The sequence below is a fragment of the Octopus bimaculoides genome, chromosome 6, assembly GCF_046866305.1.
Source record: "Octopus bimaculoides isolate indiv1 chromosome 6, ASM4686630v1, whole genome shotgun sequence".
NCBI classification, from domain to species: domain Eukaryota; kingdom Metazoa; phylum Mollusca; class Cephalopoda; order Octopoda; family Octopodidae; genus Octopus; species Octopus bimaculoides.
The window spans coordinates 114791673-114815488 of NC_142933.1; the positions used below are offsets into that span (position 1 = coordinate 114791673).

The window sequence follows — 23816 nt, forward strand, 5'->3', positions numbered from 1 at the left end:
CCTGAATTTAACTTTTCAAAGCTACTTCATTCTAATGACTGATGGTAGCCATTTAAAGTAACTGATCCTTGATCACTCATTCTATGGGAGATAGTTAAATAAATGGGAAAATTGAAAATTTGTAATTTAAATCAAGCTATATGTAGATGATCAGATACCGGAAGTAATTTGCTATAAAATATGAGTGTAAATTTTTTTTTAAAAATGCATCTATAAACGTAAATATTTTTTAATATTTTAAGAAACTTACAGATTAAGACATGGATTTCATGAAATGAAATTTTGAAACAAAGTACTGATGACACACACAAAAAAAAAAGTCAAATTTAGATAATTCTTTTCAGTATAAATGAAAAGATTATCTTGAACTAAAATGTAAAACAGAATGAAAGAGTGAAATGTTTTTTTCCATTGAGTGAAAATAAAATTTAAAAAAAAAAGAAAAAAATAACTAAAATGTAAAATAGACAGAAAAGAATTTTGAAACAAGAAAAAAAAAATGTTTATTTTAGTGGTCTACAAGGAAAAGAAAAAAAAGAAATATATGTAACTTGTATAATATACTATCAGATATAAATAAAGGCAAGTTTTCCCCTGGTAAAATTTTGATTCTTAAACAAATGAAGATGTAAATGATTTTACAAAATGTGAAGATGATGAACATTCCAAGGGATTGTTATGAAGTAATGTGTAAAAAAAACAAACCAAACAAACAAAAAATAAAAACAATGGAAAAGTAATATAAGGCAAGATAATGATCTGATTATGGGAATCAGCCAAAACAACACTGATGACTTGCTAAGATAGCTCATGTTTTTTGTTTTGTTTAAATACGTACATAGAAAGAAAGCATGTACAACACATTCAGCAAGTTCATGTGCAATTGTCATACGTTTGATTTTGTATATATATATAGTGTTGGACAAAGAACAGTATTTGCTACTGCTGATTTAAGTCAGACACCTAGAACGGTGATTAGGTAGAATTTACTAAGTGGAAGAAGATAATTGGAGAAAGATATGAATATTTAACAAAAAAATTGCTATAAACAAAACATTATCTACTAAAGAAATAAAATTGAACTGAAATAAAATACATGGTTTTTCTAAGAGAAATGGAATAATTTCAACAGTATGAAGATATTTCAACTCTCCAGTGAACATGGTTATGGAAAACTTCTAAAGCCATATATTAATAAAATATGTTTAGGAAATAACATTATAATTTGCTTTACATGATTATCAGTATTCAGTTCGGTATATCTAGCCTTTGATTTCAAATTCTACTAGCATCAGCTTTGCCTTTCATCCATCTTGAGATTGATAAAATAACCAGTTATTCACTTAGGCTGAATCCAGCATCTATCCCCTACCTCCCTCAATGACATTTACCAATGTCAGATATCAACAATATTTTACTATTCTCCACATTGAGTATTTTTAATAAAATTTTTATTTTTTAGTCAAACTAAAGATAAAAATAAAAGAAAAACCTTTTAATTTATACATCTTTTTAAATGGTTAAAATGTAGTAATTACACACTGCTTTTTATATTTAAAGGGGGAAAAAATAAGTAAAATAGTTATTTTCTAGGTGCATTAATCTGTAAAGGAATATAAATTTATGCTTCAATAATCGAGTAAAATTAGACTAATCCAAGTATCATCATTAACCTCAATAAGCATCTGGATAAATATCTGATTAAATAGCAATGCGCATACTCATTTGATGCAAAGCTTATCCATTTATTTCTATCCAAAATAGAGATATAAGGAGAAGGAAAGAGAGAAAATAAGAAATGATGAAAGCAGATGTAGAGAGAAAGAGCTTTGTTATATATGCTATTCAGAAATTTAACGATTTTGGCTATATTTTATCCAAGATTCTCTCTTTTATTTCCAATTTATACTCCATTTTAAAATAAAGTTTATAATTGGTTGAATAAAAATTTTGAACCTGTCTCCACTTTCTTGCTGTATTTTCTAGCAGATATACTGTAATAATTAGCGATCTTCACCAAAATATTGTTATAATTTTATTTGTATTTTCCTTATACATATTTATACAATATCTTTATCCATCCCTTTTGAGGTTTCCCAAAACCGCACATTCCATTAAAATGTCTTCCCCCATTGTCTTTGGTTGTTAGTGTTTTAAAGAATAGCAAAATCTTTACTTGTCTTTCTTAGATTCTTCAGATACCTCTGTCATGTTTTCTGTCTCGCTTTTCTCTTTGTCTTCTTCATCACTCAACTCCTCTTTATCCACTAGTTCAAAACCTTCCTGGTCATCACTAGCGTCACTCTCAGTACCCCCTTCACTGGGAGTCTTATTTTCTTCATAGGATTTTTCTGTTGAGACAGACTGAGTTTCATTCACTGGTGATGTTGCAGTTGTAGAGACTGTGGCATCACCCGAGCCATTGTTTAAACCATCTTTATCATTTTCTTTTATTTTTTTGTCAGAATCTTTAGTTTTGGGTGCATAAGTTTCATGTTTATAAAGTGGCCGGAATGAATCAATGAAACCAACATCTTCATTGAGATTTGGTAGAAACCAGAAGTGATGTTTACCTAGAGTACACATCCATATAGCACAAAACAGTATTAAACGAACTGAAATGAATAAGAAAGAAAATTAAGTCAAGTTAAAGAAAGTTTTTAATTGTTTTGCAGCAAACAATACCACAAAATATACAACACATACAGTCAGTTTACACTGGATTACATACATATATTTACTCACATGTGATTAGTTAGAATTCATCATCATCATCAGAAATTTCCAATACTGGCAAGCCGGAGAGCTGCACCAAGTTCCAGTTTGATTTGGCTTGGTTTCTACAGCTGGATTCCCTTCCTAATAGCAATCACTTTACAATGTGTGCCAGGTGCTATTAATGTGGCACCGATATGAGTGCTTGTATGTGGCGCCAGCACGAATGCTTTTTTTTAGGTAGCACAGGGCTCTTGCAGGCTAGTTCCCTTCATCACTGGGAGTGGCATTAACACTTTTGACTACTGCTACGTTAATATTCCAAAAGCTCAAAACATGAAATGGCATGTAATTTATATATACCATAAAAACTCATGTAATTTATGCAGGTGATTTTCAGGATAAAATTTGTTAAAAAAAGTTTCTACTCGTGTAAAATTCACCCCCAGCATATTTTCACTTACTTATGATAAGATTTTATTAAATTTTCATCAAATAAAAATAATTTCTGTTTAACAGGCATCACATTGAAAACTATTAAATTACAAAGTGTTTGTGTTGTTTATAAGAAACTTTATTTTACATTTCTTGCCCACTATCTTCAAGAGGGCCACACCATCAATGGAGAGTACTATGCCAAACTTGCTGAAGCAGTTACAAAAGACAATCAAGACCAAATGCCCAGGAAAACTGATGAAAGGGTCATTTCATCAGGAGAATGCTCCAGCACACAAGTACTTGGCTTCAATGGCTGCTGTGCATGACTGTGGCTTTCAACTGGTTGATCACCTTCCCTATTCTCACAATTTGGGCCCATCTGTCTATCAGCATGAAAAAACACTTGGTTGAGAACCAGTATCGCAGTGATGGTGACATCATATCTACTGTTGATGACTTTTTTGACCAATGGGATCCAAGCACTGCAATACCTATGGAAGAAGTGTGTGAACTGCAAAGAGGACTACATTGAAAAATAAACCTCATTTGATCACATTCCATGAGAGCATCTTGGTCAGCCTACCCTTGTAAGCAAGCACTTGAGTACACACAAACAGGCTTTCGTACAGTTTCCACCAACCAAATTTCACTCACAAGGAATAGGTCAGCTCAAAGTTATAGTAGAAAACACTTGATCAAGGTGTCACATAATAGAATTGAACATGAAACCATATGGTTGCAAAATAAACTTAGAAACCGTACAGCCATACTTTATAATTCAAATTTATTATAACCAACACTTTGTGTGCTGATTGAAACTAAGTAAATTAATGTATACAAATGATGCTGTTACATCTGACATGCAAAAACTGAATTGTTATAATTTACAGCAAACCTAGAGGTATGTTCCCTATTTTGCAAACTTGACGTATCATCCTCTAGTAATATATAATTTAAAAGAAGAGAAATATAAATAAACAATTTTAATTGCAACAAAATCAAAAGACAAATATGCTTACCAACAAAGAGGACCAGAATGAATGCAAGGAACCCAGCACCACTCAAACTTAAATAATAAACACCTATTCTCACTTCCTCTGGCCAAAGAGGAAACAGACACAATGCTATGGCACCAAGAACTGCCAAGAAAGAGAAAACATATTTTGTAAATTTGTAAAAGCAAAAATTTTATGTAATGTCAGTCAATTTAGAGCATTTATTTGAAAGAACATAACTGCTATTGTCTTTACAGGTAACAGATTTAAATACTTGAAAAACAATATTCTTCATAAGAGATTATATTCACATATTACACTGATGTTATAAGATTACAAAATACTATAAATCATAGTATTTGTGTATTTCTTAAATATAATCATCAAATAATTATTTCTCAAATATAAATGTTAGCAAGACTTACCCATGAGAAGCCCAATAATGAAAGTCTTTACAGGAACAGGATCATAGATCCAAACATAAACCTTAAAAAAAAAAAAAAAAAGGTTTTAATTTAAAAAGAGAAATTTTTATTAGAATAAAATTTTAGAGTCATGGAACATTATTTCACTGTATCAAAACTTAAAAAGTCCATATTGATCAATATAAGATCAACAATACAAACTTTGTATTGTACCAATCAATATAAACTGGTTTGAATTATCAACTCAAATTGCTTAGCTACATGCTTATCTTATTTTAAAAGCATGATTCATAAGAAAATCAGATTCATGACTCATTCTGTCCCTCATGTAGTGTCACACTTCTCACATGGCTAAAGATTCTATTTTTCCTTCATGGTTGCATATTCTCTATTTTATTGACCACATGGTCAATGAGTTGTACAGATAACAATAATGGATATACACATTTTCTCTTTATATCCTACCTGCCATCAAGAAGAACAAGACCTCATCTGATCTTATTGGTATAATTACACATATGGCTTGTAAGCATATGTTTAAAACATATCTTAATTTACATATCACGCAAGGCAGAGTTTACATGTAAGTGCTTGTAAGAAGATACACACATAAGTCAATTAGCTATGGTGTGTTGTTACAGAAAAGATGCTAAAAGTCAAAGGGATAATGTTTGTAGAAATGTTTAGACATATTTTCCTAATGTCAAAATGTTCACAAGCATAATTGATTGCAGCCAAAGATAGACACATAACATGCTTTGAAATTTGTAGATGTTAGTCTGTAGAGGCTAAGTCAGTAGCAAGTTCACTATTTAATAAGAGCTAAGTGTAGTGAATAAAATAAAATGAAATAACTTATTCATAGCTGCCAGTGGTGGCTAAGAGAGTGAGAAATTAAATAGCCAAAAAAATGGATCATAAACTATTAGTCTGTGATTTGTTAAAATTATATTATCAAATGAAATTAAAATGTCAGCATCAAGTTGTTACCAATTCTCCATTTATATTTAATTTCTCTTTTCTTACTTTTGAACAGAATTTGATTTATGATATAATTGATACACAAAGTATTTCAAAGCTATAGGTTTTTTGTAATAAATAAATCTGGCAATCACATCTTCATATTATAATACAGTTCAAAAGCTTAATTATTGATTAAATACTACCATTGATGTGACAAAATACAGTGTATTATAACAACATTTATGATCAGTACAAACTTGAAATGCAGTTTGTACCCCAGTAAACAAATATTTTTAGTTGCTAAATATTTATTGTTATTTTTATTTAATCAGTTAAAAACATTCACAGAATAATTAAATAGAAATAGTCTTAAACCACAAATCTGACAGTTTAGCACTTTTACAGATCTGGTTCCTTCATTTTCCAATACTTCAAATGTTGCCATTCACAGACTGCATTTTACACTAAGCAGTATTAAAATGATAGAAAATGTAAGAAAATGCTCAGCAAATTCAATAAAAACAACAGACAAACAAGAATGAATACCTCATCTCCATCAATGAATCTTTGGTCATCTGGCATACCAAGTTTTAGCTTTTTCTCTTTCTTTTTCTTTTCTTCATCCTTAAAAAAAAAAAAAAAAAAAAAAAAAAAAAAAAGAGATAAATTTGAAGGAAAAATTATAGATTATTCAAGTATATAAAACCAAGGTGAATAGATTAACAATAAACTCTTTTACTCTATTTTATGTAGTCAGTAATGAAAAATTTTTTCTCATACCTCACGCCATGGATGTTTCTCTCTCCCTCTTTTTCTCTAATCTCATAAAAGCATTTCTGATTGGCTAAGCAACAGAATTATTATAATATAGAAAGGTAACATAAGTTGGAAAGCTTCCTTGCCTTTGCAGTCTTATCTTCTATATAGATTCCCATTATAAAAGCTTTCTACCAACTTTTCTATGCAAAATATGGATTGAAACTTATCCCTGAATATGGTTTTCCCCTGAATATGGTTTTCCCCTGAATATGGTTTTCACACAAGTATATAAATTATGTATTATGAAAATATTCACCTATTTCATAGCTCTAAGAAATATGAAACACTGGAGTCTCTTAAGAAGATCTCTAATTTTGAACCTAACTAGTACATACTATCAATGGAGAAATATATCAGCATGGCTGTGTGGTAAGAAGTTTGTTTCCCAACTATAGGGTTCTGGGTTCAGTCCACAACATGGCACCTTGGGCAAGTGTTTTCTGCTACAGCCCCAGGCTGACCAAAGCCCTGTGAGTGGATTTTGAAGTTGGAAACTGAAAGAAGCCTGTCATATAGATGAGTGTGATTGTGTCTCCTTATTTTTGATATCATGTGATTGTCACTGTCAGACAAGCAGTGTCATTCATTTCTAATATTCTATGAGGACATGTCTGGCCATGGGGAAATATTACCTTATTTGGAAACAAGTGAAGGTTGGTAACAGGAAGGGCAACAAGCTGTAGAAAATCTGCCCCAATAAACTCCGTCTGACTCATGCAAACATGGAAAATTGAATGCTAAAATGGTGGTGGTTGAATCTGACAAATTATCATATTTTCAAATCGGCTATTTTGCAAGTTATATTAGAAAAGGATTAATGTAACAGGTAAATTCATGCACACACAGCAATAATGCCTTGTCAATAGACACAATCTGCTATAGTGCATTATGGTGAGGTTATATTTGAATGTAAATTTTGCTTATTGTTCAAATTAAGAGATAAAAATATCAACCTTCTTTTCTTCCTTTTCTTCTTTTTTCTTTTCAGTGTCATCTGTTTTTTCACCTTCACGGTCACTTTCTTTCTCTTTCTCTTTTTCTTTCTTGCTTTTCTTGTCTTTTTTACTTCGTTTCTCCTTGATAAATACAAAATGAATACAGAAACATAATTTTTTTAATTCTCACTTTAGCTATTAGAATAATTTACAATAAATAGTTAACTAATTTGTGTTACATGAATCAGTCAATGACAAGTCATTTTGCTATAGGAATATTTTCAATGTTTGTAAAATAGCAATTCTGGTGTCCAGTCTGAGAATTAATGAAGAGTTATGCATGCCACCCCGCCTCTTTCCATCATGAAAGATACATACTATAGAGTACATAAAATAGTCATTCATTGATGAGAATATGAACTTGCAAAAGTTTTGCTGCACAGCACATAGAGAAAGAGTGAGCAATCCTCAACTGACTTGTACATTTATACGTTATTTGTTCTTTTTGTATTTAGATGTTAAAAGCAATCTGTATTTCAATGTAACAAGAGAAATAAAGTACATAGACCATATATGTGGCACTCCGTTGATTACAGCAACAAGGGTTCCAGTTTGAGCCTGCACATGAAATTAATGTGCAAGCGGCTGACATGCATACACTTAATGTAGTTCTCAGGGAGATTTAGCATGATACAAAATGTGCCAAGGCTGGCCATTTGAAATACAGGTACTACTCACTTTTACCAGCTGAGTGAACTGAAGCAACATGAAATAAAGTGTCTTGCTCAAGGACACAACATGAGGCTAGGAACTGAACAAATGACCATACAATTGTGAGCAGAATACCCTTAGCTGCTAAACCACATGCCTTCACATAGACCATATATATCATATATAGGAACTAAGGCAAACTGCTCAATTTTTTACTAAAGAATATGTAAAAAAAAATTATAATAAGTGACTTGTGCAATGTTCTATTCATTTACAACAGTTTATGAAATACAACACAGAAAGAATGTAGATATAAATGGAAATAGTTACTCAGTAAAATGTAGATGTTTCTTGTTTTATAAGCAAGAAATATATATATATATATATATATATATATATATATATATATATATATATATCAATGTACAACAAAAATTATCTTCAGTCGTAGACAACTAATCAAATTTAAAAATACAATTATAACCATTATGGATTAAAACTGTACTTAATTGCCAATTATTGTAAACTACCAGAATTATTTGTACGAGTAACACATATATACATATCAAAGAGAAAATCGCCAGTATCTTTAATAACCATTACATATTTAGATTACACGTAAGTTAATTTCTATCATTATAGCACAAACCTTATCTTCTTCTAGATTGGTCTCTTCTTCACTTCCAGCCTTGATAGATTTCTTCTTTGTTTTTGTACGATCTGATTTTTTCTTTTCTATCCGAATGGCCCGGTGAAAGAGGCCTTTTGTTAGTAATCTGGAAGTGTAATCAAAGTGTAAGCTATTTAGTAAAAAAAAAAAATTTTAATAGTTTGAAATAGTTGCATTTATATACTCATTAGTTTGAATTCTCATATACAATCAACCCTAGAATGTCTTAATTTTCCTAAGGTGTCGACTAAGGAAATTGACTGTAATTAACAATAATAAAATGACATGGTCTATTATGAAAGTTGGAGTGGAATATATTTATACTTTTGTAGAGCAATAACCTATATCATCAACATTCATTTCATGCTGGTATGGATCAGACAGGTTGTCACATGGCACCATACAGGTGCTTTTATGTGGCTCCGGACGGGCACTTTTACATGGTGCCACACAAGATATATACACACACACTGACTATGGGTCATTATTTGTCTAATTTGGTTGCATGTGGCATAGAGCCTCAAATCCCATCTTTTTGTGTGGTAAACACATAACACTGCCCAGTTCAACACTGACTTTTGACATGTATATGGCTTTAGCACAGTCCACTGTCACAAGTGTTTTGACCAGGCTCCTCCAACCAAAGGGTTATTATGACCCTATGGAATATCAACATTCTCTACCTTTCCTTAGATGACAAAAACTAAAATTGCTGAACAATCTTCCCTTAAACATCCATAGATTTTGACCCAACCGTAACCCCATAGATTGCTCCTTACTAATATGAGACAAACCTCTCAATCTTTATCTCCAGTGCATCTCTGCTGTTCAGGTTGCACTCTTTACTCAAATAGTAGAGAAAAGTGACAGTGTCTCTACATATATACCGGCTGTTTAGGTTAAATTTGACAATTTTTTGTCTCCTTTTTTTCAGGAAAAGCTTCATGCATTGGTGAACAGTCAATAGTGTTGGAGAGCATAAAGATTAATGTTGTACTGGGAGACTACAAAGCAGGAAGGTGATGGTCTTTAGGTATGTCTCATGTGAGGGTGATTTCAACTCTCACAACTGGTTGGAGTTCCCTCTCATGCAGCACTTACACTTCACCACTGATCTATCAGTAACAACTAAATGAGCGAATGAAACCAACCTCTTAAGCAGGTCTCTCACAAACCACTCACAAACGAAACTCAGTCACAAGTTCTCCAAGTGATTGGCTGACAGACTAACCATAACAGTTCAATCAAAAAAAATACTGCCAACAATCACCCACTTTTACAAATTGAAGAGCTCTTACTCAGTAACACAACTTCCACAAAGCCATCATCCAAACTGCAAAAGCTACCTTTGCACATCACACAGCCCCTAAATTCTCCTGCCTCCTAAACTGCAGCAATTTTTATTTTAGTCCCCTGCCAAAGGATCCCTGACAACTTTTCCTTCACTTTTTGAGCATGAGGATTCTGTAAGCAGTACTTATGCTGAGAAAACTCACACTTTACATCCAACTCTACACACTAAGCAAATCTCAAACACTATTTTCACTCTGCTAGGTTCACCACACAGTTTCTGCACACATTGCTCCTCTTTAAACATCAACTGCATACAGCCTGAAACTGTCGTGATAGCTTCAAATGCTAGGTGTCCTCATCACTAATGATTTCCTGTGGCTGAAAAACATCCTTGACATGGGAAATGCTGCATCATAAAAAAATGGCCTTCCTCTGCAGTGTACAAAAATATTTCATCCCCAACAACCCGCAACCAAGTTCAAATGAGACTCACAATGGGCAACTGTGCCTTCATCTGGGAAAGTGTTGCTGCTGCTGCTGTAAGCACTGACATCTTAGACAACAGCTAACAAAAGACCACTTGACTGATTAACATGAAATCACTCATTAACATACATCAAGTTGTGGCTCTAAGTGCTGCCACCTCTCTCTAAATTTTATACTGCTACTACAAGGGCTTATGCTTCTTGAAGTTGGCTAGTGTTGCACCATCTCAGGTCAAACAATCTCAAATTACTAATCTCTCTTCTTGTATCCACACCACAGGTGCTAGTCCCACCACCAATCCGTTGCAATTTTTTCCTGCACATGTCAGTTTGCAACTGTTCAAGAAGAATGTTGATGGCCTCAATTTTACTAGTCTGTGAAGACCATGGGCCTCAGTCTCTTCCTCCAGACAAAGTAAAAGGAAGAAAAAAAATTCCCTGCCTAAGTTTGTATTCATCATAGTTATGCTTTGAGACAAATCTTGAAACAATCATGAAAGAATTCTAGAATAGACATTCACAAGAACTTTGACTTCTGAGGACCTAATTCTCACTACATTGTCTGTTGAAGAATATATGTACGTAAATGATGAATAAAACTGGTACTCTATCAGTTATGACAAGTGTTCAAGTTGAGCCAATTAATGGAACAGCCTGCTCGTAAAAATTAATGTGCAAGTGGCTGAGCTCTCCACAGACACGTGTGTCTTTAATGCAGTTCTCAGGGGATTCAATATAACACAAAATGTGACATGGCTGGCCCTTTGAATTACAGCCATAACTCATTTTTGCCAGCTGAGTGGACTGGAGCAATATAAAATAAAGTGTCTTGCTCAAGGACACAATGCGTTGTTGGGAATCGAACCCATGACCATATGATTGGGGGCTAAATACCCTAATCAGTAAAAAGCGTTCTGATAGAAATAAACTAAAAGAAAATTATTAGGTTAGAGCAAGAAAACTTAAGTTCATAAAAGAGAGAAAAGAATGTGAAGTATAGAGAGATGTTTTATTGTAGACTTATCTAACCCACACCAGCATGGAAAATGGATATCAAAGATGTATAACTGAAAATATTTAAATACACATGGTGTTGAAAAGTTCCTGGCCTTAAGGGTATCACAAAAGGCTTGGTTGGAGGCTCATCCTTCCGAGTTCTTTTACAAGGCTTAGAAAAACTGAAGGTTCACTGCAATAAGTGTGTGAATCTGAGAAGGGAATATGTTGCATAAAATCTTAATCAACTGATCCTCCTGTATTGTCTTTTACCCAAAGCCAAGAACTTTTCAGCACCCCCTCATATCATAGAATAGTGTACTACAAAAAAATGAGAGATTAATATGACAATTTCTGTGCTTTGATGAAATTTTTCAATTTCTTTTACTGGTCAACTAAAGAAACAAATATATTTAAAGTTTTTGTTAAAACCAAGAAATTAACAGCTTAGTTAACTCTACATGTCATAGGTTTTATGCTTGTCATAAAGAGTGTTGGCACTCCGTCGCTTACAACGTCGAGGGTTCCAGTTGATCCGATCAACGGAACAGCCTGCTCGTGAAATTAATGTGCAAGTGGCTGAGCACTCCACAGACACGTGTACCCTTAACGTAGTTCTTGGTGATATTCAGCGTGACACAGAGTGACAAGGCTGACTATTTGAATTACAGGTACAACAGAAACAGGAAGTAAGAGTGAGAGAAAGTTGTGGTGGAAGAGTACAGCAGGGTTCGCCACCATCCCCTGCCGGAGCCTCGTGGAGCTTTAGGTGTTTTTCCTCAATAAACATACACAACGCCCGGTCTGGGAATCAAAACCGCGACCCTATGACTGCGAATTCGCTGCCCTAACCACTGGGCCATTGCGCCTCCACTTGTCATAAAGAATACAAAAAACAAAGTAATGATGAAATGAATGAAGCCTTTGAATGTTTGCTGTATGAAATATTCAACTAAATAAAGCAATTCTCATTACACAAATAAAACGAATTAAACTTCTTACCTGCCAAGATAGTTGGTACATGACTGTCTGGTGGTAAACAAAGAATTGGTCTTATTTTCTGAAGCAGACCATTTAGACTGCATTAAAGCATCAACAGCTTTGCACCCTAAAAAAGAAGAAAAGATTCCTCTTAATCTATTAAATAAATTAGTTGTTTAATCACAGTGGTAATTTTAGAATTAAGCAAAGTTTAGAAACATACACTTTACTAATTACATAAGCATAATCATATTTTTCTCAACACATTTTAACTTATTTCAGAAATCATATTTTTCTCAACACATTTTAACTTATTTCAGAAATCATATTTTTCTCAACACATTTTAACTTATTTCAGAAATCATATTGCTCACCAATAAAACATGTCACTGTTATGCCAGCCAAACGACCTTCTTTCACCGGGTTATTAAAGCGAAGATATCTGGCAACAGCATATTCTTCTTTTGTAGGGGTTTCTTTCTCCTAGGATAAAAAAAAAAAAAATTAAACAAAATCGTTAAAAATTTAGTTAATTTACATAGCTCCATTCCAAAACATTCATTTAAACAATACTTCATAAAAAAATGCTATTACAGATAATAAAACAAGATTATTATTTTATTGGTTTGATCTGGAAGAAGAAGCTGTATCTGTGGCCTTTAGAGACCCCTTCAAAGCCAGGGAGGTTGACATAATGTCCCTCTTAAATTGCTGCAAGTTGACAACTACATACAGTAACCTTGAAGCATCAAATGTCCATTTGTAATTCTCACTTTTTCTTCTAAATTGATAATTTCCATTGGGTAGTGAGAAAGGAATTGGAAAGCTCTTGCAAGATGATACAAAAACATTTCATAAATCAACATGTTTGAATGAGCAACTGGGTTAAAAGGTAGTTGCAGATTTTGTGAACACTGGAGGACTTAATTCTTATTGAAAGTAGAATCAGCAGAGCATCCAATAATTGAAAATAGTTAACCTTTTTGTGATTATCAGTTAATTGTAAAAAATAATTAATTTATCAAAATAATCAAGTTATTTTTAGGCTGGTGCTTGAAACATAAATTAACATGAAATTTTGATGGAAAGTTTTAATACTGATCATTTCAAAACATCAAGTTTGTAGTATAGAATTAGGAACTGACTCAAGCCTGTTGGTATCAAAAGAGTTTAAAAAAAATTTTTGTCATATTAGAGACAACAAGATGCAGGTGCCTGAAATGTGATGCTGCAGAAGAATGAAGGACAGGCAATGAGAAAATCTCCATGGCATGTAAAATGACAACCTATATATGCACTGATTTAACAGAGACTGAGACCTACAGTAAGTTGAGAAAGCAGTAATATGTCAAAAGTAATGTCCACTTGTAAAATACACAAACATGAGAACAAAATCAGCTCTCAGTTGATTCAATGTAGGACAGACCTTATACAGAGCAAGAGAGCTTTGGAAATATCTATGAAGATATTTCAGCATATGTTATTCAGCATCATCATCATAATCGTTTAATGTCCGCTTTCCATGCTAGCATGGGTTGGACGATTTGACTGAGGACTGGCAAGCCAGACGGTTGCTCCAGGCTCCAATCTGATCTGGCAGAGTTTCTACAGCTGGATGCCCTTCCTAACGCCAACCACTCCGAGAGTGTAGTGGGTGCTTTTACGTGCCACTGGCACGAGGGCCAGTCACACGGTACTGGCAACGGCCACGCTCAAAATGGTGTTTTTTACATGCCACCTGCACGGGAGCCGGTCCAGCGGCACTGGCAACGACCTCGCTTGAATGATTTTCTAAAGTGCCACCAGCACAAGTGCTAGAAGGCAACGCTGGTAACGATTACGCTCAAATGGTGCTATTTATGGGCCACTAGCACGGAAGCCAGACATCTGCTCTGGCAATGAACACACTCGGACAGTGCTGTTAGTGCTCCACTGGTGCAAGTGCCAGTCATCGAATATGGTTCAATGAAAGACTTGAAATAATGACTCTTCACATCATCATTATACACTTATTGAGTTACTTAAACACATGTATCAGGTGTGAAGGTTATATTTCTTTGAAAAAAGCTTCACTACTCGGAAACTTAAAAAGAACTGTTAATTTATGAAGTTTCATTTAACAATAACACATTTCTTAATTTCGCTAAAACTATTACTTTCAATAAGGGTTTCTCATATTGATGTAGGGTCATGTGACTGACACTTAAAGACCCAAGAGAAATTAGTTAACTCAGGTACAATTCAAAACTGGAATGTAGGGGAATGGAATTAAATACTGCAAGGAATTTAAACCAACACTACCATTTCCGTTATTCCAACAAATAGCTATTTTTCTAAGAATAAGAGAGAATGAGAAAGTGAATACAGAGCAAATATAAATTTTGTTTTGTTTTGGTATAATCATTTCATTAGCTAATCTAATGTTTGTACAAAACATCTAAAGAAAATCAAACGAATTAATGAGTAGTTCATTTTATTTTGTTTACACTGCTGACCAGACATAAGTAGATAATTAGATGGGAAAGCAGTTCAATTGCAACATAACAAAGGCAGTGAAAACAGTTTGTCAGTAGACCAACGTGAGACAGTCAGTGTTGTCAGACTGTCTAGGTTTCAGAGAAAGAATTTGAATTTCATATACTTTTCAAAATCAGGTCCTTGATTTTACTGCTTTTTATGAAGATGTTTTTATCTTTAATTACAAAATGTAATGGCTTACACATTGTAGTATGTACTTTCATTCCTAACATTCTAAAATAATTTTTTTAAATTGTATTTTATGAATCCAAGCATTCAGATTTAATTCATTAATTTAAAGAAGCAATTCCTGTTGCAAGGTTAATTTTTCATTACAACTGATGGCAGACTTTGCTTTTCATCTTTCTGGGGTCAATAAAATGAGCACCAGTTGAACATTAGGGTTGATGTAATTGACATATCCCCTCCCACCAAATTGCTGGCTTTGTGCCAAAATTCGAAACCAATATATTTAAGTAGAGGGAGCAAGGTGCAAATGAGGGCGAACTGAAGAGCTAAATAAAACAGATAAAGATACACAATTATTATCAGGAATAGTTAAAGAGATGTCGAAAATGTCAAGCTATGTAAAAACTATTCTCATTCTTTACTCAGTTAATCAGGTCAGGCTGAAGGTGTTATTGTCAGAGCATTATCTTTATCACTGCTATGGTAACAATGGGGATCAGAGCTGCAGCTGATAGACCAAATCTTGAAAGTGATAGGGAAAGTTATAGTGAAATAAGCACAAGAGAGTTCATTAAAATACTATATTGTTTTGTCTGGATATAGAATGACAATGTCATATTTCTAAGAAGAAATTTCTTAGCTAAGAATAAACAACTCTTCTAGTTTTAGAATAAGTACACTGTGCTCCTGCATATCATGAGATGGGACCAAAAGGTATTTGGTTGTAAAACGCTGCTTCAGAAAACTCATCCAACCCATGTCAATATGAGAGAAATGGATGTAAAACAATTTGCATTTGTTGACCTTGAGAAGGCTTTGATAGAATCTTAAGTTCTGTAGTTTGGTGGGGGTGTCAAATTTAGGTATAGTTTGTAAAAGTACAAGTTATATATGAACATAAGATAAAGAAGGTCAAGGTTGCTAATGATTTTAGTGAGGAGTTTAGGATGTTTAGTGTAGCTCTGTTCTTGTAATTTTTTTTTCTATAGCTTAGTCTAGAGCAGTGGTTTTCAACTGGGGTCCACATATCAAAATAGTTAATTGGGGATCCACAATAGTATTTTAAGGGCCCCTGATAAAATTTTGCTTTAGATATATGTATTATCATGCATTACAAGAAACAGCTCAGTTTCTTTAACATTTTACATAGTTCAACCTACAAAGGTTAATGAGTGAAAAACAAAATAGAAATTTTGAAAGTATCTATAAAACTAGTTTTTAAACACCAAATGGTTATTGGGGTCCACCAGAATAAAATAGTAGTCAAAGAGGGTCCATAGATAAAAAATGATTGAGAACTCCTGGTCCAGAGAAAGAGGCATTGTCGTGGCCTTTACAGGACTTCTGAGAATGGTGAAAACAACTGGGCTCAAATTCCTCTTGAACAGCCACCAGAAAAACATAGGCAGGGAGGGTCATCTAGAGAGAGGTGGTTGACACAATATGAATGATAAGCAGAAGAGAGAGATGAGCAGGCCAAGAGAACTTAAATGGAAGTGGCACGAGACTATTGAAAGAATGGTAGAAAACACAGAGAGAGGAAACAGTACATCTGTGGACCAGTTATTGAAGTAAGAGTTTAAGAGCTGGACGTCTTTGGAAACTATTATGTTGATGGTGATTGGTTCTCGCTACAGAAAAAACTGTAAATATAGAAATAGCTTTCAGACTATTCTGCATTTTATAAAACCAGTTAAGACACCCAACTAAAATCAAGGAACACACATTAAAAGAGAATTTAGGTAGGTAACATATTCTTAATATTTCAAACAATTCCAGTAACACCTGCGCCTCCGAATATTAAATAAATATCAACAGCTGGTTAAAAATTTTTTTAATGTTTTTCCAAACTTCACTTAAAGCAAATAAATTGAGCGATTTATGAACCATACAGTTCAAAATCCGGAAGGTTTCGGAATAGGGGCCTCTCAAATTCCTCTACCTCATAGGAAGAGAAAAGGGATGGAAGCGTATGTGTGTGTATGGAGAGAGGAGGGAACGTAAGTATACAAAATTAAAATGTTTGCAAGAATTTTATCCGAACAGTAATTTCCATTGTATGAAACATCGGAATACTATATAAAAAAAATTATATAGTGTGTGTGTGGGGGGGGTGGGGGTGAAAGGGTAAACATTTACCGAAACAACTACCCTTTTTCTTTTCCAATGAGGGAAAACTCCAACCCCTTTGTATTCCTTACTTTTGTGCATCATAAACAGCTTGGGACGAACAAGAGTGCAGGCTGTTACGGTAAAGTGTTTGTAATGGGATGTTTAATGCTAATTTTTTTTTTTGTATGTGTGTGGTGTGAACAAGCTGTTCCATGATGCGTAATAGTAATTAATGCTGAATATTTACGTCTCGGTAAACAATTAAAAAAATTATGTTAATCATAAAAATAACTAAAACAAAAATGTTTTCAAGCTATTCAACATATTGAGTTAGTTTGAGAGACTAAAATGGTTTGCTTAAATTGAGATGATTTTGTACTTAAAAAATAGGAGTTTGTAAAATGATAATACTTATAATTAACTGAAACTATAATTAATGAAAATTGCGACTATGTTCGCTACTAATACAAACGTAAATGGAAAAAAATGACAAGTCATCACATTAGGAACCAGAAAAAACTTTTACCAATAATTTACAATTGTATTTTTAATAATAATTTACACGTTTTAAATTCGAAACCGAAAACGTTTGAATAAAAAAATTAAAAAAACTCAGAATTAAGAAAAAAAATTGAAAAGAAATGAAGGTTTGGAAAAGAAATTTTTAAAAATGTAATAAAACAAATATCACGACAACAAAAGGGACCGTTGAAAACCTGTTGTCTACAGAAGAAACAATATTTACTTGGCGTTTATTTCTCGACATACGCCTGTTAATTTTGCTGTTTCAAAGAAAAATTCTAAAGTGTGCTTCTGAGAAGATATTTCGCATGAATAGGACAAACAATGTTTTGAAGGAATCAAGTAGCAACTGAAGATGGGACGTGAAAAGAAGTTTATAAAAAAGATGGCAATTCATTTAGTTCAAAATATTGTTTGCGGAAATTTATCAAAATAACGAAATTCTTAACTATAATTGCGTGGATTTTTTTGTTTAAAACAGCTTATTTCTTAAAAATATCGTTAAGCTAAAGAAGAAAAAAATCCTCAAAGAAAGACGTCTTTGTGTTTTTCTTGGAGAAATATTGATCTGCTTTACACTGGGTTTACACGTCAGAGGAGTATCACAAACAGTGGTTTCGGTTTAACCGAAACTTGAGACTTTTAAAGAAAGGCCGATATAAATGTAGGTTATATAGACATTGGTGGAAATACAGATGAGCGTAAATAGTCTAGATTCAGAATATAAATTTAGATACTTTAATTACTCATTCATATGGTTAAATAATGTGTGACTTGTTATCTCTGAAGATGAGAACGATACCATATTGAGTGTTGGCACTAAATGATGGCAAAACAAAGTAACTGTTCATTCATTAGAAACATGTGAACTACATCACACTTATAACGAACGTCCCCTCTAAACTGCAACAACATTTAATAGTAAACAGGTAGACTTTTATTTTCGTTATTTTAAATGAATGCAAATTAAAAACAAACACAACATACACTATTATGAGAAGTCATCGGAAGAAACATATAAATCATATATCACACAAAAATAGTAGGTAAGCAGGTTATTAAAGTGTGAAAATATGATATGGGTTATGATATCCTTGGGAGATGACTGGTGAAGTGAAACATTTGGTGATCTTCACACCTTTCAAATAAATAGAAACAGTTAACTACAACTTCAAGCATATGTAAATTTAACAGAGCAGAAAAAAAAAGAGGAATGTAGCAAAGCTGGCGATTCAGGAATTGATAATGCTACAAGAAAATATACCATGGGAATTATTATGACACAAATATTTATTTAAAAAAAAGAAGTCTTTGAAATAAAGACGTGTGAAATTCGTACCTCGTCCTGTTTCCGTCGTGATTTCCTTTTCTCCGCCATGACAGACAGTCAGTCAGTCAATGTGTTAAATAAATGATCTCCCCTTAATTAGTTGTTCCGCAGAGCCGTATGATGGCACTGTTAAGATTTAAGGGAGATAACCAGCTTTGCCCACAACCTTGGTTTGTTTAATTTCTTTCAGTCAATTAGTCAACACCGTCCTCTTCAGAGATTACTTTAGCGAGCAAAATGTCAGAACAAAAGTAAGTTAAACATTTTTTCTTTTAATAATTATGGATAAAAGGTTAAACTTTTTAAAGTTTACAGTTTTACTTGTTTTAGCACCACGAATACTTTCATTTATAAAGAAAGACAGAATATAATTTACTTTCAATCCTTTTTGGTTTCTGTTAAAAGACGTACTATACCAGGATTACCGATGCTGTATTTTGCTTTTGCACTTAATTGGAACGATATGAAATGAGACTGATTTATTTAACCAAATTTGCTTTACACTTTTTAATTACTTCACAATATTGCGGTGTCACCCTGCGCTACTGTTATGACTTGACTTTTTATAAAAGTTTTATCAATATATTGTTGCTTAGCCATCAAGTCAGCTCTGATCAAGCGAACTTCTCATCATAGATGATTCAGGACTATATTCACTGCTATTTCCAGCAGAGTGATCGATCTTATGAAATCCTTTTCGGTTATTACTATTTAAGTACCTGACATTAGCTGGTGTCCACTGAATCATTAAATAAGCTTAAATGCAACCTTTTTTCTTTCATGCCTATAAGTGCCGGTAACCATGGACCTATATACCCTGTCACGTCGCACGCATGTTATTGCGTCCATCTGACGGATGGTAAAACTATCGAGTATCTTATCTGTATTTCCCGGCTTCTCTCTCTGTTTCCTAGTTGTCTTTTCGAATGCACTCAATTCCGAATCAAAATATTCGTTCACAGCAAGTTGTTTTACACCTATTACACTAATTTTTTTTCGTTTTTGATCTCGGGTCAATATGTTTGACCCATATTATTTGGGGCGAAGTTAAGATATGCCTTTTACGAATGCTGTGAAATAACTTCAACCAAGAAGCAGTTCGTCGGGTGCCGGGTTCCGTTTGATTGCTACTTGCTCTTAATTTTAGATTGCAAGGTATCTACAAATTCAGTGGCTCGCAATCTTATTCAGAACATAGCAACACTACATTCCAAATATTAGCTTCCAACCGCCAATTCACTTCAACCTCTTGCTCACAGACGTATTGTTTATCCACTCTGCTTTTCAACCACTTATCACAATCGCCTCTGTTCATCGAAGCAAGCTGGTATACCAACCCAAACACATTCGCCTATTCTCCACTTATCATTATAACCCCTGCTTCACTTTAACCACTTTCCCCCCAATCCTCTAAAAGCGTCACTCATCCGGAATACTTTGTTATCTTCCTTTCGTATTTTTCCTGTGGTCGTTGATCTGTCACTCAAGATAAACATTAACTACATTTGTTTTTACACCAGTCTCAGAGGGTCTGTGATCTTAAGTAAGCCCTACCTTATGGTTAAACTGTGTGAATGCATGTGACCTGATAGATAGAATATTTGGATCACTATCATGAGGTTACGAGTTCATTTCCTGGACCAGGTGCCACATTGTACCCTTGAACAAACATTTCATTTCAAGTTGCTCGTGTAGCCCTCTTTCCAGCTTCACATCATGGATGTTCCACTAGGGCAAGAGGGTGCCTATGTCTGTTTAATTAGTAAAAAGCATGATACATGCTGTCAAGCCATCCCCACCAGAAGAGGATGTTTGTCGATTATTTTTGATATCAACAAATTTTAAGTTTTTGATGCTGAAGAAGTTTTACTGCAACCATGTCATTTTGGGTTCAGTCTCACTGTGTGGCACCTTGGACAAATGTCTTCTACAATAGCCCTGGACTGACCAGTACTTTGTGAGTGAATTTGGGAGATGGAAATTAAATAGAAATCTGTCATATACTTATATATATATGTTTCTGTTGTCCTCTTACTGCTTGACAACTGATATTGGTTTATCTACACACCCATAACTTAGCAGTTTGACAAAAAAAAAAATGGAGAATAAATACTAGACTTAAACTTGGTACTGGGCTTAGTTTATTTGATCAACCCTACAAGGTGATGTCTCAGCTTGGCTACAGTCCTGTGACTGAAAGGAGAAAAAGAGTATTGTTTTTAAAACCTGGTTTCATTGGATTTTAAATCTCATGATTGATTACTTTGTACTAAAAGAACTGAGCATGTTGAGCTGATTAAAATTTGCTGTGTGTGAATCTGCAGCAAGAAAAATAAATTAGAATATATAGTTTTAGAATAATGCTTTACATTTACAAATGTGCATGTGTGTGTGTATGTATATATATTATCAATTACATACACTTAACATATATGCTTTGTGTAATTACTGGTAGGCTGTGATTTGGTGTGGTAGAGAAAATTCTCTGAAAGTTCCAGGTGTTAAAACACCTGAAAGTAATGGACAGGTGAGATAACCCACCTTCAGTACCATCCAAGAGTGGCGGACATTGATGTATCACCATTTCTGTGGCTTATATATATATATATATATATATATATATGTAGATAGATAAATGTTTGTTTTTAAGTTCAGTTATAATAAAAATAATTTTACATTAATCTGATGGGTTACTCTGTACTTTTGTAATGTGCAAATTTATTTATTATTATGCAAGAATGCTGACATTGACTTCGAGGTTTCTGCCTGTGGTAGCATAGCTGGGCAAAACTTTGAAGTCACTGTCAACAACATTCTTGTATAAGAATAGTATATATATATATAAATGTCTATGTCTATGCCTTCTGCACAAAATCTGTCTCTGACAAATCTCTCCTCCACGACTCATCTTCTTAATATCTACTCCTCCCACAACTCCTCTTCCTAATATCTTCTCTACCTCTGTTCACCACTCACTGCATTCCTCTCCATCCCTGTCTGCCACTCTCCTTTCACACTCTCCTAAATTTACTTACCTACCTATTCATCCTGTCCAACTCTCTGTTCTACTTATATTCCCCTCATTGCATATTAAGGGTACACCCTGATAAATCTCCACCACTATTATTTCTCTCTCTCTCTCCTCCCCTTCTCTTTTCCAGCTGGGTAACCATGTATCTCTTCTCCAGCTAGACACCTGTTTCTGTCCCTCTATCCTATTTTAATCTCTCATCACCTGGCACAAAACCATCTCCTTCAATACTATTCTCTGTTCAGTTGAGGGTCTTGTGAGTTACTTGGTGACCTCATAGCACTAATGCCAAATAAAAAGCACCTAGTACACTTTGTAAAGTGGTTGGTGGTAGGAAGGGCATCCAGCTGTAGAAACTATGCCAAAGTAGACATTGGAGCTTGGAGCACTGTTCTGGCTTTCCATCTTCTGTGGAACCTCCCAACCTATCCCAGCATGGAAAAATGATGATAATGATCACATACACACACACTGATAAGCTTCAGCATTTTATAACCAATTAAAATTTTTAATCATATTCTGTTAAGGTTTTTCACTTTTAGTCAAGTAAAACAGTCAAGTTTTCTTATATAAGACAGACAACATTGTCAATTCATTTTGCATTCTTCGTTCAAATTCTGTAAGGTCAACTTTACATTTTATCTTTCTGGAGTTTAAAAAAATAAGCACCTAGCTAGTACTGGGATGGGCTATTCAGATTTGTTAGTTAATTCATTTGTCTACACAATGTTTAAACCATTAATATATGCACACACTCATAGCTTTATTATTTTTACATGTCACTAGAAATAGTAACTTTCCTTATCACATCATACTATCTTAAAAAGGGAAGGATACATTGGTGAATGTAATTCTAGATATTTAAAAAGATAAGATTATTATGACTGCAATGCCTTCGATTATAGATCTGCTACATCAGAGCCAGTGACATTTTGATCACATGTCTAGAGCTGTGACCTCTTAATGTAGAGAAGTAACAGCTCAACTTGGAGAGACACTCTGATTTCCAGTCTATGTACCCTGTTGAGTAACATTACTCCAGAGATACTTTTCAGCTGCTTGTATTTGCAATAGTACCCTTTTGGTCATTACCCAGCATTCATGACTGCAGGTGTGGATTGCCACAAAAACTAAATTGAAGATACCAAGTTTAACTTTTCTACTAACCTCTCCTTTTCTGAGTATTGAATCTGGTCAATAGATAAAATATTCCTGTAGGGTGGTCAACTGCTGGAAATATTAGAATGTTGGACGAGATGCCTTGTAGTATTTTTCATGTTCTGAGTTCACATACAACCTTCTTGGGTGGTAGATTTAACCCATTAGCTTTTAAAGTAGCCACATCCAATCCCAATACTCTACTTGTTTTATATTCAAACCAGCCATCTCTGACCTCTCACACCAAACTTACTATGTCATTTTAAAGATAAACAATTACATCATCAAAATCTTGAAGCTGTAAGATAATGCATGATTAATTCAAACCAATATAAGTAAATAAGTATTACATTTGCCAGAGTAATCTGAATACTAAAGAGTTAATCTATTGCCTGGCTTTAACTCTTCACTACCTGGCCTTTAGCGCAGTCCACTCCATTGCAAACATTCGGACCAGGTCTTCAGTGTGAAGATGTCTTCTTCGCACCAGTTGTGAATATCTTGTAGAGTCATGGACTCTGCCTTTCCAAC

General features: G+C 33.9%; 2 protein-coding genes across 4 annotated transcripts in view; one reads left to right on the top strand and one right to left on the bottom strand.

Moving 5' to 3' along the window:
• Window positions 1–478: 478 nt before the first annotated feature.
• Window positions 479–19166, bottom strand: LOC106881460 (translocation protein SEC62). Of its 3 annotated transcripts, none has more exons than XM_014931852.3 (9): window positions 19106–19166; window positions 12801–12909; window positions 12448–12553; window positions 8651–8777; window positions 7309–7431; window positions 6083–6160; window positions 4574–4634; window positions 4173–4292; window positions 479–2615 (listed from the first exon to the last, which is right to left on the bottom strand). In XM_014931852.3, the coding sequence occupies exons 1-9, from the start codon at window positions 19142–19144 to the stop codon at window positions 2173–2175; spliced, it is 1206 nt and encodes a 401-aa protein (XP_014787338.1). In that variant the 5' UTR covers window positions 19145–19166; the 3' UTR covers window positions 479–2172. The 3 variants fall into 3 exon arrangements, with proteins under 3 accessions (XP_014787338.1, XP_052824545.2, XP_014787339.1); XM_052968585.2 differs by lacking the exon at window positions 19106–19166 and adding an exon at window positions 18754–18923; XM_014931853.3 differs by lacking the exon at window positions 19106–19166 and adding an exon at window positions 17990–18343.
• Window positions 19167–19199: 33 nt separating this feature from the next.
• LOC106876031 (6-phosphogluconate dehydrogenase, decarboxylating) overlaps window positions 19200–23816 on the top strand; it is a 38606-nt gene continuing 33989 nt past the window's right edge. Inside the window, exon 1 of the mRNA XM_089354454.1 lies at window positions 19200–19347. Coding sequence (XP_089210580.1) covers window positions 19334–19347 — 14 coding nt within the window. The 5' untranslated portion in view covers window positions 19200–19333. The remainder of the gene's footprint in view (window positions 19348–23816) is intronic.

Bases quoted from the DNA above. Each gene is read 5' to 3' on its own strand.
- LOC106881460 (XM_014931852.3), bottom strand. From the start codon at position 19,144: ATGGCGGAGAAAAGGAAATCACGACGGAAACAGGACGAG. The intron at 6,161-7,308 runs GTTGATATTTTT...TTTTTTTTTAAG, and splicing joins AAGAAAAGGAAGAAAAGAAG to GATGAAGAAAAGAAAAAGAA. The intron at 4,635-6,082 runs GTATTCATTCTT...TTTTTTTTTAAG, and splicing joins GATTCATTGATGGAGATGAG to GTTTATGTTTGGATCTATGA.